Source organism: Chanodichthys erythropterus, chromosome 4 (assembly GCF_024489055.1).
Source record: "Chanodichthys erythropterus isolate Z2021 chromosome 4, ASM2448905v1, whole genome shotgun sequence".
Classification (NCBI taxonomy): Eukaryota; Metazoa; Chordata; class Actinopteri; order Cypriniformes; family Xenocyprididae; genus Chanodichthys; species Chanodichthys erythropterus.
This window is the reverse complement of record NC_090224.1, coordinates 16,807,009-16,822,592: the sequence shown is the minus strand read 5'-3', so window position 1 is coordinate 16,822,592 and position 15,584 is coordinate 16,807,009. Positions and strand designations below refer to the sequence as shown.

At 34.9% G+C, this 15,584-nt stretch overlaps 1 protein-coding gene across 1 annotated transcript in view; it reads right to left on the bottom strand.

Annotated features, from left to right (window-relative positions):
• The window catches only part of igf2r (insulin-like growth factor 2 receptor), a 37,602-nt gene that overhangs the window by 11,897 nt on the left and 10,121 nt on the right, over nucleotides 1-15,584 (bottom strand). The window contains exons 13-34 of the mRNA XM_067384306.1: nucleotides 15,250-15,537; nucleotides 13,906-14,056; nucleotides 13,564-13,741; nucleotides 11,365-11,480; nucleotides 10,220-10,379; nucleotides 9,946-10,122; nucleotides 9,727-9,828; nucleotides 9,543-9,644; nucleotides 8,490-8,664; nucleotides 6,828-6,992; nucleotides 6,209-6,352; nucleotides 5,879-6,054; nucleotides 4,735-4,822; nucleotides 4,450-4,653; nucleotides 4,244-4,374; nucleotides 4,060-4,163; nucleotides 3,832-3,977; nucleotides 3,564-3,760; nucleotides 1,753-1,879; nucleotides 757-888; nucleotides 357-619; nucleotides 61-273 (exon numbers count right to left, since the gene is read on the bottom strand). Coding sequence (XP_067240407.1) covers nucleotides 61-273; nucleotides 357-619; nucleotides 757-888; nucleotides 1,753-1,879; nucleotides 3,564-3,760; nucleotides 3,832-3,977; nucleotides 4,060-4,163; nucleotides 4,244-4,374; nucleotides 4,450-4,653; nucleotides 4,735-4,822; nucleotides 5,879-6,054; nucleotides 6,209-6,352; nucleotides 6,828-6,992; nucleotides 8,490-8,664; nucleotides 9,543-9,644; nucleotides 9,727-9,828; nucleotides 9,946-10,122; nucleotides 10,220-10,379; nucleotides 11,365-11,480; nucleotides 13,564-13,741; nucleotides 13,906-14,056; nucleotides 15,250-15,537 — 3,539 coding nt within the window. The remainder of the gene's footprint in view (nucleotides 1-60; nucleotides 274-356; nucleotides 620-756; nucleotides 889-1,752; nucleotides 1,880-3,563; nucleotides 3,761-3,831; nucleotides 3,978-4,059; nucleotides 4,164-4,243; nucleotides 4,375-4,449; nucleotides 4,654-4,734; nucleotides 4,823-5,878; nucleotides 6,055-6,208; nucleotides 6,353-6,827; nucleotides 6,993-8,489; nucleotides 8,665-9,542; nucleotides 9,645-9,726; nucleotides 9,829-9,945; nucleotides 10,123-10,219; nucleotides 10,380-11,364; nucleotides 11,481-13,563; nucleotides 13,742-13,905; nucleotides 14,057-15,249; nucleotides 15,538-15,584) is intronic.

Sequence of the window (15,584 nt, the reverse complement as noted above, 5' to 3'; positions counted from 1 at the left end):
ACAATCCATCATTTAAAAAAAGCAAGAAAAGTGGAATTCACTGCTTATTTGTTTACTCACAATTGGATCTCCATCAACAGGGTCCATGCACACAGCGGCCCCTGGAGGACAGTTGACCCTTGGGATGGGGTTGAGGGGCTGGCAGATGTTGATGTAGAAGTCAGGAGACTTCTCTCTGTCTACATCTTCATCAATAGCTTTGTAGTAACCAGTGAGATGGATCAGAGGACTCAGGTCAATCTGGTTGGTTCCGTTCCAAACTGAGCACTTCACCTGCAGAATAGATGCACTAAATATGTTGCAGGTTCAAATGAAATGAGGTTTAGACGATTTAATGTTAAAAGACTTCCCATTACCTGTTCTTCACAGAGCAGAGGGGTGTGCCAAGAGAAGAAGTGAGTGCAAATGGTGTCACGTGAGTACACCAGCACGGGTTCATCCGTACCTCCTCCCTCAGACTTGCAGACGAAGCTGAAGATGCTCTTATGTTTGAGGGAAGGGTCAGCGGCACACGCGTCTCCATCCTCATAGGTAAGCTCCACCACCTGATTCTTATAGACCAGCTTCCTTGAGGCTTTTCCGGCACTTATGGCCGTTTGAGTATCCTTGATGCACACAGCTGCAGCAAAGGAAACATCTTAACATTACCATCCTATAACTATAACTGGTGAGAAAGCCCCTATCGACTGCAAAGTTCTATTTAAAAATAGTCAAGAGATATTTTTCACTAAATGAAGGGCACAAAGGGAAACAAACCTGTTCCAGGTGCACATCCAACGTTAGCTACTTCTCCACACACGTTCAGTCTGAACATCTTCCTATGGGCCAAGGGATCATAGACTGTATAACCACCTGTTCGACTGAGGGCGTTAAGGTCAAAGAGATGACCTGTGGAGACCCAACACATACACAGTACATCTTAGATTGATTCAGGGACAAAAATAAAAGCAGTACGCAAGAGTTTTCATTTGAGCAATATGTGAAAACACATTCCTTGTATTTTAGGCTATTTATATGCAACATCCATTTTCATTCATTCAACTTTATTTCCGGACTCAAGGTCCATTAGAAAAGAAACATACAAAAAAATAAATAAATAAATATTATATTTAAAAAAAAAAAAAAAGACAATTATACCAATATTTTCTCATAGATGACTGGTATCGGATTGCACTTTGTCAAGGATTCGACAACAGCATAATATTCTGTGAATTATCCAACCGACGAATAAATTTATACATCAGATTTCTCATTAAAGCCATAAAAGTTTTTACTCTTGACATACAAAACAGATTACTTGCACTGCTACACTTCGGTTTTTTCAAAAGAATTCTCACACAATCATTGTAGGCAGTCTGACACTTACATATGCTCACTTTTTTAAACTTGACCCATAAAGGAGCAGTATAAAAAATGTACAGAATATTCTAAAAAGGTATATCTTAAGCTGATCTGAACACATATAAGATTTTCTTACTAACATATTGGCTTGGGTATATAGCATACGGCGCTGACTGTACATATCCTCATCATCACCCATTTCATCATTAATGATATGTCCCAAATATTTTATTTTAGTGCATACATTTAGTACTTGCCCTGCCACTGGAAAAAAACAGAAATGTACCATACAAGACACTGTTATGAGCAGACAGGAAGTGTCTGGATAAGATGATTCAGCTGTTCTGGTTCTGAGTGGTCATGTGAGTAATAGTGTATTCTGAGTGACTGACGCTCAAGTGAGCGACCCACCTGTAGCTGGATTTGTGACTTTACAGTCTCCATGCTCAGTGCTGTTGAGAGGACAAGCTGCAGCAGTGAACCACACAAAGGTATACACACAGTTCTCCAGTGCCGTGATCAGAGTGGGTTTAGATTCCTGCAGACAGACAGCAAGTCAGAGAGACAGTGTCATTATGCACACTGTATAATAGTACAGTATGTCAGACATAAAAAAAATAGAAAAAAACTTTTAAAATTGCAATTATGATAATTTATATGCAATTATAAATTTAGGTCAGTAAGATTTTTTTTTAAAACCTATGTTTTTGAAAGAATTCTCTCATGCTTACCAAGGCTGAATTTATTTGATCAAAAATACAGCAAAAACAGCAATATTGTGAAATAAATAACGGTTTTCTATTTTAAAATGTAATTTATTCTGGTGATCAAAGCTGAATTTTCAGCATCTTTACTCCAGACTTCAGTTTCACATGATCCTTCAGAAATCATTCTAATATGCTTATTTGCTGCTCAAGAAACATTTCTTATTATTATCAATGTCGAAAACAGTTGTCCTAAATATTTTTAAGACTTTTAAGACTCTTCAAAAGAACAGCATTTATTTTAAATAGAACTTTTTTGCAACATTTTAAATGTCTTTGCTGTCACTTTTGATCAATTTAATACAACCTTTCTGAATAAAAATATTGTAAAAACATACATACACACAGTACAGCACAGTACTCAATATGTAAATAATATATATATATATATATATATATATATATATATATATATATATATATATATATATTGCTGTCAATAAATAAAAAAAAAAAAAATGAACTCATTAATTTCAAATTTTTTCTGTAATTAATCTACATTAAAAACATTTTTAGTATTTTTATATTGTAATAATTTCACAGTAACCCTCAAATTAATGTAGAAACAACTTAAACACCGTATATTATAAATATTTGTTTAATGCCATGTATTTATAAATGAAGGCCAGTATCACCGATATTAATACTGGTACTGATGTCTCTATGAAATTGATTTTTAAAAAAAAATTAATTATAGACATTTAACATTACATTATAAATAAAAGCTATCAATTCCAACATTTATTAAGCTTAAAAAAAAAAAAAAAAAAAAAAAAAAAAAACTTTTAATTTAAGTGAACTTAATCTTCACATAAACCCATTATAATAAATGTCATATCTACATGTGGCCTTCCTACCTGTCTAACAGCTAGGAAATATACAGAAATATACTGAATAAAGTTATCAAACACTTTACAGTCTTCACTGCATAAATTATAAATTAAATATGGATTATTAGATATTATTAAATTAATCTAAAATTTTAAATGAAATATAAGTTTAAGCTACAATTTTCTTTGATTCACATTAAATGACAGCACTGGTTTATTAGGCTGCTGTGACTTTAAGAGCTGCCGCTGCCGAACATGGCTGATCTGACGCGCATCTCATTTTCTCACAACTCTTGAAGTTAATTTGAGACGTTATTTAACTCATTTAAGACTGTTCTTATCATAATACTCAACAAAATGGACATTTTGGCATAATTCTGTGGTGTTGTTTGTTCAAGCGCAAAAGAGAACTCGATAGGCTACTGGTGCGTGCCTTTGTGTGCACAGACACGACATTCACAGACAGTGCGTTCTTGCTTGTCTTGTGGCACTTAAATGGTTTAAAAGCATTTACGTGTAGAAAAGCGTAATGATAAAGGCCAAATATAACATGCTCATTTTGACAGCACAAATATTAATCAAGTAATCAAGTATATTAATCTTTAAATGCTAATAAATAATTACAGACCACTTTGTCAGGGTTGCATCTGAAGCGAATAATGGTGGTCCGTTTTCTCTTGCCATCAGGACAGGCTTGTCCGTTGGTGTACTTCAGAATCAGGATGTTTTTATCCCACTGTGGTCCCTCCTCTGCCTCCCCCAGATTCACATACTCGTCTCCGTTCTTCAGACAGGCCGCAGCGCTAGATGGGCAGCTCCACATCCCTGAGATAAATACCAGTTATTAAAACTATGCTGATTGGTCAATATGCTCCAGCTGTGCTACTGCTACTCACCGGTCTGAGGCACCAGAGACTTGCACACATTGATATAGTAACGTTGCTTCTGATTATTGGTTGTATTGTTTTTTTCTGGCAAGATCATCCAATTAGATTTGTGCAGGGCCAGAGAGGATAGATCGTAGGAGTGGCCATTGCCATCACTGCCAAAGGAGTTTATAGATGATTTAGACAATTGTATTATGTGTTAGATGCAAATACATTAGCAAGACAGTTTTCTCTCACTTGTAAGAGCAGGTTGTGGTTTTGAAGGAAGGGCAGGCCAAAGCTGTGTGCCAATCAAACAGATATGTGCAGTCTGCAGTTTCTCTTATGAACTCTGGCTTACCCTGACAAAAACAAAACAAATCATTTAGGAAATTCATTCAACTTTTTAATAAAACTTGTTCATTGGCTGCAAGGAACTCACAGGATTCTTGCTGTGGTCGCAGGAGAAGAGAATAGCCGTGGATCTCTCATAGATCTTGTGGCATGTTTCCCCATTTGTGTAATTGATCATGATAACACCATCATCAAATGTGAGGTTTTGATTGGCTAGCCCTGCAAAGGAGCACGGGAAAGGTTAAATATGAAAGAAAGCTCAGCATTGATACTGAATGAAAGAAATAAACTCACCTGCTATCCTGTGTGTTTGGCCCTCAACCTGACAGGAGGACACAGCGCTGTTGGCACCGTGAGGGCAGACCGAGGTTGTAATAGGGCCACACACTGCAAACTGATACTCATAACCCAAACCCTTCACGTCATAGTCCTTTCCGCTCAGCGGTGTGAGATTGTACTCATAACCGCTCTTGGGGTCCTTGACTTTACAGTTTTCACCTGTGAAGAACAAGAAATACACTGAGTTAAAGCAAGAGTGTTTGATCACAGTCCTGAAAAGGAATTGGCTGTTCATCTCACCCTGCACTCTTTTGATTGGGCAAGCTTCTGAGGTTCTCCAGATGAAAACATACTCACAGCCGTCTTTGCGATCAAACATGGGTGCACCCTTTTAGTAGAGGTAAGAAAAATGTGTTAACGGCTTCCCCATAAAAATCTTAAATACATGGGACACTTTCCAAAAATAGAGTACCAAATTTGTTTAGATTTGTTCTATTAGTGTAGATTTTTTCATGTTTTTGAAAGAAGTCTCTTGCGCTCACCAAGGCTGCATTTATTTGGTGAAAATACAGAAAAAAATCTGTAATATTGTGAAATATTATCAACAATTTAATATTGTTTATTGTTTATTTATTAAGATCCCCATTAGCCACTGAAACAACAGCAGTTATTCTTCCTGGGGTCTCCTCCATATTCATTACATATTTCACTCACATCTTTCTACACCATTCACACAACTACACACACAATAACAATATACAAGACATACAAGAGTTCAAAGCAGCTCAATGCCAAAGAAAAGAAAACTCAAAAACAGCTCACCCTCTGGCATCACCACACACCACAATACATACTCGCATTGCCGTATAACCATTAATCAAATTTGATTAATAAAAAACTTCCTGTGAAGAATAGAAGGCTCAAAATAACAGCATTTAAATATATATATATATATATATATAATTTAATTTAATGTGTCCATGCTGAATAAAAGTATGAATTTCTTTTAAAGAATACTACTACTACTACTACTACTACTACTACTACTACTACTACTGGTAATATTTTTTTTTTTAAAAGGTATTGTATTTTTTCTTATTTATTTCTTTTTAATTAAATTTTTGTAATCCAAAATGTGAGACATGAGTTTTATCATATTTATGAACCTTTGTGTTTGTTTAAATAAATAAAATACACCAGAATAACCATAAAAGGGTTACAAAAAAAAAAAAAAAAAGAAAGAATATGGAATGAGATTTTTGCCTACAGCTAAATACTAATACATTTTTGTCCATCCATCCATCCATCCATCCATCCATCCATCCATATTATGAAATTACTTTTAATTTAATTAAAAATATAATGAGACACCAATTTGTTTCTTTCTTATTTGTGGAAAGTGACACCTATTTGGGATTAAGAGAGAAACCATGCACTTGCTTACAGGACTGTCATCACACTGGAAGATGATTCGGGTGGAGTAACTTCCTGAACTGCACTTGTCCCCATTCAGATAAACAATACTGATGGAGCCATCTGGTGCGGCCTGCAGGCTGGACTGCACATATCCCAGATTCAAATTCTTGCCATTGATCTGGCCACACGCTCCAATCGCTCCAGCTGTCAAAAACACAAGTCTATTAGTTTACTGTGTGGTCATTCAGACCAGAAATACTGCGCCAACCCTTGTTTGTCAGTTACAAACAAACCATAAAATCACAAAATAATCAAGCTAGAAACAGGATGACACCTCAAAGAGTCTGTAGACACTCACCAGGGCAGCCCTGTACACGAGGCAGCGGTTTACACACGTTGATGTAAAACTTTTGATATCGGGCCTGATCCGAGGTGTCCAGAGGAACGTAATACTTTTCATCCAGGCTGAGGTCACCCAAGTCATACTCTCTACCATGTAAATCTGGAAATGCAAGGGGAAACAGCTTGAGTTTGGTTATAATAGTGGTGCAGAAATTACATTCCTCTGATTTAAAATCACCATGAGATCAAAATGGACAACTGTTAGTTTTTATGGAAAATTGCCGTGTTTATAATATAATGCAGTGTTTATATATTATCTGTGTATATAATTTATTTTAATTCATGTGCCCTCAAAATCTTTAATCAAAGTAACTTCCCCTCCCTCTTGCAGTGAAATCTTTTCTCTGATGATGCGTTTACTGGCATGAGGGCGGAACAACCTGTCACTCACATGACATCACAGCAATTGTAAACCACAACCATCCCATTTCCCACTGACAAAATCAAGTCCCGCCCTATATTTATTCTCATTCGAGAAACTGTGTCACTCAGATATACATTACAGGAAAGACTCTCACAAGTTTCACTTCATGCCAACATGTTTTTAGTAAATAAATGGAGCATGGGAAACTTACCAGTGACTTGGCAATCCACAGGAGCAGGCTGGCAGGCTAGTGCAGTGTAAAGCTCAAAGAACACATTATGGGTACTTGTGCCAAGCTCTTCATGTACAAACCTCAGGGAAGCTGGCGTGGCTTTTTGATCACACACAAAATTAATGATGAAGGTGTCTTCGGTACCTACAGTAGAGATGGGAAAGTCTGTTCAGTCCAGGGCGGAAGTGATTTGACTTGCTACAATGTAACCTTAAAGAATTAGTTTGCTTTAAAATGAAAATTACCCCAGGATTTACTCACCCTCAAGCCATCCTTGGTGTATTTAACTACCTTCTTTCTGATAAATACACAATTGGAGTTATATTAATATATATGCTGACGCGTCAAAGCTTTATAATGGCAGTTAACGGTACCAACGAGTGTGAGCTGAAGAAAGTCCATCCATCTTAAACTCTGTACTCCACATGGCTCCAGGGGGTTAAAAAAGGCCTTCTGAAGCAAAGTGATGCGTTTGTGTAAGAAAAATATCCATATTAAACAAGTAAAATATCTAGCTAAACCGCCTTCCGTATTCAACTCACGAAAAAAAAAAAGCATAACCGATGTCAAGTCATTTGCGCTTTTTGCGTAAGTTGAATACAGAAGGCGTAGGATGTGTAGTGTTTGTTAAATATGGATATTTTTCTTACACAAACACATCGCTTCACTTCATAACTCCTTGGAGTTGTGTGGAGTACGTTTATGATGGATGGATGCACTTTCTTTAGCTTCATACTCATTGTTTCCTGTTCACTGCCATTATAAAGTTTGGATGCATCAGAATATTTACTAATGTATCTCTGATTGCGTTCATCAGAAAGAAGAAAGTCATATACGCCTAGGACGGCTCGAGGGTGAGTAAATCTTGGGGTAATTTTCATTTTAAAGTGAACTAATCCTTTAATGCAAGACTCTGTACTAATTCAGTCTGATTGGTCAATCTTGGCAATCCGTGATCACATACATTTGTATAATGATGCTAAACGGTATACTGGACTGTTGTCCCTGGCAAAGCTGATGATCATATTAGGTACAATAAAATACAATACTCTTTATTATAGACCATCATTCAAAAGCTTAGGGTCAGTAAGATTTTTTTCAGAATGAAATTAACACTTTTATTCAGCAAGGATCCATTACATTGATCCAAAGTGACAGTAAAGACATTTATAATATTTCAAAAGTTTTATATTTCAAATAAATGAACTTTCTATTCATTAAAAAATCCTGAAAAAAAGTTCAGTTTTCCACAAAAATAAATGTTTTTCAATAATGATAATAATAAAAAATATTTCTTGATCAGCAAATCAGCATATTAGAATTATTTCTAAAGGATTACATGATATTAAACATTTATTTTAAATTGTAATAATAATAATAATAATAATTTACTGTATTTTTGATCAAATAAATGTCTTGGTGAGAATAAGAGACTTATTTCAAAAACATTAAAAAGTCTTACTGACCCCAAACTTTTCAATGATCGGGTACATAACATAATCTGACATGATATTCATACAAAAAATAAATAAAAGAAAACGTCTCATCTATAAGCTATTTGAGTACTTTTTTTAATCAGGAATCATAATATCTATAACTAAAAGTGCAGGTTATCAAGTGATCTTTGCACTGGCTACGCACCTGTTGGTATGTCCATGACCCCTTTGTATGTAAGAGTGAGAGCGCCACCGGTGGAGAACTGGAGAGACTGTTCCACCCCCACCTGACTCACAGGCTTCTTATCTTCCAGCTCACAGCCAACTACAGGTTTATCTCCGACAATTCCGCACTCTTTTACGAAACCACAAATGTTCACCTACAGTAGACAGAAGGGGTATATGACTCTTGGTTCCTATTTGGTATAACTGCACTAGACATATTTTAAGAGGAGGACAAAAAGTAACTGGAGACTAAAGAGAGCACAGCATAATAGACAAACATTTTGATATAATTACTTCTCAAATTTTAGCACCTGACCCAGACCACAATGTGCTGATATTATATATGCATCATGCTATTCATATACGTTTGTAACATTCAAAAGTTAGGGGACGATACGATTTTTTTATTGCTTTTGAAAGAAGTCTCTTAAGCTCACCAAGGCTGCATTTATTTGATCAAAATACAATAAAAACAGTAATATTGTGAAATATTACAATTTAAAATAACTTTTCTATTTGAATGTTTTATGATGTCAAAGCTGAATTTTCAGCATCAGCATTCAGCTCCAGTCTTCAGTGTCACATGATCCTTCAGAAATCATTCTAATATGCCAATTTGTGGCATAAGAAACATTTCATATTATTATCCATGTTGAAAACAGTTGTGCTGCTTAATATTTCTGTGAAAACCAGTAAACATTTTTTAGGATTCTTTTGTAAATGTTGTTACCGACACTTTAATCCTTCAATTTAATGCATCCTTGCTGAACAAAAGTATATTATATTATATTATATTATATTATATTATATTATATATTTTTTTATCTTACTGACCCCAAACTTTTGAGCGGTAGTATAAATTAAATAACAGTGAATACTTGACAATGAGTTACTGAATCTACTGAGAGCCCCAGTTTCATTTCATTAGTCATCCAAGGCTGTTATTGCCATTTGTTGCCTCTGTTTAGTATTGATTTTAGTATAGGTCCTCCTCAACTCAAGAGCATTTGAAAGATTTTAAAGTGCTTCATACGACAAAGTCTTTTCCATTAGCCTTGACGCGGTATCCGTTTGCAGAGGCCAGTGGCAGAAGGTTGAACTCAAAACCAGTGTTGGGATCTTTCACTGAGCACGTCTGTAGATAAAAAAAGAAATAAGAAACAAAATCTTCTTGATTACTTCAAAGTCCCAAATTATGTGCCAAAATAAAGGTTGACCTGGTTGGTGTCCACAACAGTTGAGATGGCACAGGCTGCTTCTGTGTCCCAAACAAAGTCAACGATACATTTCTGGTTCACCACAAAGCGGGGGCCAGATGGCTAAAAAGAAAGAGCAAAGAAAAATATACTGTTATCATATTGTTGTTGCCACTGATTCATAATTAAATAAGCCTTATTTGCAGCAATAAAAACAAGTAAAGATCAGGAATGACTCACTGCTGTCCCAGATGAGCAGACGAAGTGGATACGTGTTGTGTACGTGGTCTTCACTCCATCTGCTTCGCACACTGAACCATTAGTGTACTCCAACATTAGCTGGTCCCGCTCCACAATCACTGGCCCTTTCTTAGCAATGCCCAAGTTACTGACCTCTACCTTTTCAGACAGGCCTTCCTGCTCAATTAACATGTACACACACATTTGTTGTCAGTGTTGCAGTTTTATTTCACCATGTACATTCTCCCCTAATGTTCACAGTCAGTGTACTAACCTTGCCAGTCTCGAATTTCATCTCGCAGACTGAAGCTTTCCTGTCACAGCCAGGCACGGCTTTAAGAGGTCGACATACATTGATGTAGTACTTCCTCCGGTCACTGGGGTCAGACGTCTGCATGGCCTGCCAGTTCCTACCACCATTAGATACTGGCAAACTGCAGAGAGGAAGGAAACAATTGATTCAGTTTAGAGCCATTGTTGTTAACACTGACAGCACAAGTGTTGGCAGGAAAGCTAGACACTGTCAAACATGTACAGAGAAGCGATTACACTACCATCTGGATGAACAGTGCATTTATATCTAGTAATCATTTCAAGTATGCAAAAACGTCTCCAGTATGACATGGAAGGCCACAACCATGAAGAGAACAAGTTAAAATAAAATATAATTGAAAATAAAATAAAAGAAAAGAAACTCTTAAAAGTAAGCTGTGTTGAACATTCCTATAACATTTTGAATGAAAAAATTGCTTTCAAAATAACTAATAATAAATTATAAATTCATAGTACTGCATTTACAAAAAAAACACATCAACCGGTGAAATGGACACATGCCATCTATAGTCTAATGCTACAAAAAAAAGCATTATTTTTGCCAAATATTAAAGGAATATTGAAAGAATTAAAAAATTAGACAATATATTTTAAACATAATATTTTTGCCACATTTGTGTCATTACAACCAACAGAATTAAAATGTATTTATTAAATAAAAGAGTAATGGAAATTAACTAATAAAATATTATTTTAAGATTATTTTTAATAGATTTTTTTATTGCAATTTGAATGACTCAGGACATTTCTATGCCAAAATGTAATTTTTTCCATTAATTTGTCCATCTAAAAATATCAATACAGAGACAAGCCATTCAAAAGTTGATTGACTCAGAAAGTGTGGAACTATCAAAACATGCTACTGTTTGTTTAATCATCCTGTCCAGCAACACTGGCTCAACCAATGACGTGAGTTTGGGAAGTGACTATCTGTTTGTTCAATCAACGGCAAATAGGGAAGTATTCAGGTAGTCAATTTTAAACCAGTTTAGTGACACTAGTGCAAAAATGTCACAGTTCACATTTACAGTAACATATTTTCAATATTTTTCAGGGACATGAGTCTTTTGTGAAAGGAAAGCTAACCTGGACAGGTCATACTGCTGCAGAGTTTTGGGGTCCGTCACAACACACTCATATGGTCTCTCTGGACAGGCGTAGGAAGTGTACCATTTAAAGTTATAAGTGTACTCATCCTCTTCCTGCAGAAAAAAAAAAGTTCATTAATGAAGGATATTTTTGGTTTGAAGACAAGATTTAATTTTCCTGAGCATAGTTGAATAACAAGAGTTCAGTACATGGAAATGACATACAGTGAGTCTCAAACTCCATTGCATATGCCAGCCCATGTTCCCATCATTATGAAAGGCATTAGACAAGGGCAGCCAGTATTAACGTCTGGATCTGTGCACAGCTGAATCATCAGACTAGCTTAGCAAGCAAGAACAATAGTGAAAAATGGCAGATGGAGCAATAATAACTGACATGATCCATGATAACATGATATTTTTAGTGATATTTGTAAATTGTCTTTCTAAATGTTTCGTTAGCATGTTGCTAATATACTGTTAAATGTGATTAAAGTTACCATCGTTTCTTACTGTATTCACTGAGACAAGAGCCGTCGCAATTTTCATTTTTTAAACACTTGCAGTCTGTATAATTCATAAACACAACTTCATTCTTTATAAATCTCTCCAACAGTGTGTATTGTTAGCTTTAGCTACGGAGCATAGCCTCAAACTCATTCAGAATCAAATGTAAACATCCAAATAAATACCATACTTACGCGATTAGACATGCTGCATGATAACACTTTGTAAAGATCCATTTTGAGGGTTATAAACTGTGTGAACTTTGTTTATGCAATGATAGAGTCGAGAGCTTTGGGGGGGCGGAGAGCACGAGAAAATAAAGGGGCAGCAGCCTGAATCGGTGCATAGTTAATGATGCCCTAAAATAGGCAGTTAAAAAAAATGAATAAAAAAAAAATCTATGGGGTATTTTGAGCTGAAACTTCACAGACACATTCAGGGGACACCTTAGACTTATATTACATCTTGTAAAAAAACGTTCGATGGCATCTTTAAAACTCATCTTTGATCACCAAAATTACATATTTACATGTTTTTTCCTGTGAAAAAAATATCTTCATGCCTTAAAATAACTAGAATGTCACACAAGGTCAGAATACCTGATCCACTCGTTCAGCTTTTATGTAAACGCTGCACAATGGCAAGTTAAAAAAATTTAATTTGAATTCAGCCATATATGTTTGAACAAGAAACTGACTCCGAAGAAGAGGAAGAGTGAATTATACAGGGTCGTATACAAGTCGATGTATCAGAATGGTAATCCATTTTATGTATCGCTCTCTACAATATCGGACACATAACGGTAATTAATATGATTAGCCTTTTGTTTGACTAAGCTATCAAACAGCTAATAATGTATTATTAATGATACACAAACCATGTTTCCATTCACCATATCAAGAGTTACACAGCTGACTTCTAAAAATCAGCATCCTTAGAAACGCTTTGACCAACTTAGATTGTCAGTGGAAAAAGGCATATAGTTCATCATAACATCGTAATATACATCATAAACATAATCAACCTGCTAAATTGCTAACTGTACCCGATTTTAATATCAACAGAAAAATATACCAGGATAACCTGGCTTCTTGAGACTATTGGCCTGTTTTGCTGCATAGATAATGACATGCTAAAGCCCGCCCCACATGTTGACAGAATTGGTTGTAACAGTTTGTGATTTCAAACAAAGTTTTTTAGACTGTCTTTGGTTCACAGCAGTTTTAAGGAGAAAATACTCAATGGTGTTCACTGATGAATTTTCACATGGTTTGTTGTAAAGCATATTAAAAACACTACATAGACATATAAACAACATTAACATATCCACATCGCTATGATCAGATGCTTTCTTAACTGCTATTTTCTCACCGCTGTCATTTTATTCATATAAACACCAAACACCGGCAGTGTGAGTTGCGTTAGGATGTACAGTAACCGTGTACCGCTGAAAACGCATATTTGGAACTTCTGTTTATCCCTAAGCAAAAAATAAAAAAGAACTCTGCCGTGAGTATATTAGGGCCTTTATAGGAATAATGTCTGAAGGTGTGTCCAATGCAAACCCTGAGACAAAAAATGCTTAACACATATCCCTTTATGCTAGAATAGCATTACTTGAGGTGAGGCTAAAAATACTTATAATGTGTGAACAATCAGCAGATTCACAACAAAGGAGCAGGTGCGATACCTGAAACTCTGGTTTCCCTTGACCAGCGTCTCTGTCACAGAGGAAGGAAATGTGTGTGGAGCGCTGCGTGTGCTGCTTGTTGTTGTACCGAGAGCCATTTCTGTAGGTCAACTGGATCATGCCATCATAGTAAGAAAGCCTGGAGTTGAACTCGCCGAGATTCCAAGAGTTTGTGCCACTAGAGAGACCAAACAAAAAATGGTTTGCTCCACCCACAGTGAAATCTTATTGGTTAAAAAATTGCACTCTACATAGCTGCATGTTAAACATCAAATATGTTGTGATTGGCTGAGATTCCATTGCTTCGTATGACAATTCAAGTGAGGACCAAAGTGAACTTACCTCTGGTCAACTTGACAAGCTCCTGCACTTTCTGGACACTGTGCGGCCTTAACATTGCCACACACATTGATGAAGTAGTCATACTTTTCCATGGACATGTTATAATAACCTCCATTAGGTTTCTGAAGGGGGGACAAATCAAACGAAATTCCTGCAAAGAAACAGAAGCACATGTAAAAGCAGCCTTAAAAGAGGACAAATAAACCCTATAACCCCATAACCACTAAGCCACGCATCCCCACAATAATATTTATTTATTTATTTATTTATTCATGATTTAACGCCATATTAGCAACAATTGATATATTTATGGCAATATTAATGGTATATAAAAATTCTCATTACAATACCATTTCAATACATTATTTACAATAATATAAACATTTTCTTAAGAAACAATCAATACACAAAAACATATATAAAATAACAAAAATATCAATAATAATATCATATAGTCTTTCAATTTAATTTGTGATACAAATTCTAGAATTCTTCCTTTTTAAATATGTCCATTCATTTAATTTCTGAATAAAACGTTGTCTTCCCCACAATAATAAAGCAGGACTTTTTACAAATAAATTAGATATTGTACACTAAAATGATAAAAACTATGGATTAGAAAACATTTTTGTAAAATATAAAATATAAATCATTTCCATTTTAGTTTAGTTTATATTAAAAACTAAACCAAGCTAATAAAAAAAATTTTAATAAATAAAAAAATAAATAATCTTCATATGGCGGAATAACCCAATATGGGAGAAGACATTATAATGGATACAGATTTAAAGTTCATGTAACAGTTTTTGCTAATTGTACCAGTGTTATTTTGGTATCATTGAGATACTATTATAGTTTATTAATATTTTGAATTAGATTTTATTTTTATATTTACCATTTTCATTTTAATTTCACTGTTAAAAATTTTGTCAAACTAAATGAAATGAGAAATGTTTATATTTTATTTTATTTAAAGTAACACTTTATGGTTTTAGTTTCAGTTATAATAATAACCCTACATTTTAACTAAAATTAAAACCATTAAAAATAGGTTTTGGTAAATTAAATAAAACATATTATTAATGTAATATAATTTAATAACAAAAAATATTAAAACAAACTTAAAATTAGAAATGTTAAATAAGTTAAAAATGTTAAGTTTGCATTTTAATTAAATTTTAAGTATTAAAATTACTAAACTAAAACCGACATACAAATAAATTAAAGCTATATAGTATTTTTTTTTAAATGACAAAAGTACATAAGATTACTAAAATGAAAATATAAAAATAAAAGCTAATTCAATATACTATAATAGTATATATATATAACACTGTCCAGTACCTGCTTGTGTGTCTTCCACCTTGCAGTCGTTCCCTTCTGTTTTGGAGAGGACGCAGGCCGAAGCAGTGAACCACTCAAACTCATAGATGCAGCCGTCACTGGACATGCTCCTCAGGACTGGAGCGCTCTCAACGTCTCCAGGCATACACTTCAGAGTGATGATCGTTCCCACCTTCATGTTCTCTCTGCATACATCTCCATCAGTGTAAATGAGTCTGATGTCATCTCCTTCTGCCGCCTTTTGCGGAGAAGACAGGAATTTGCCCAAGTTCATTGTTTTCCCATTTCCTAAGAGAAGAAAAATTGGTTTAGAATGAATCATACAACTAAAAACA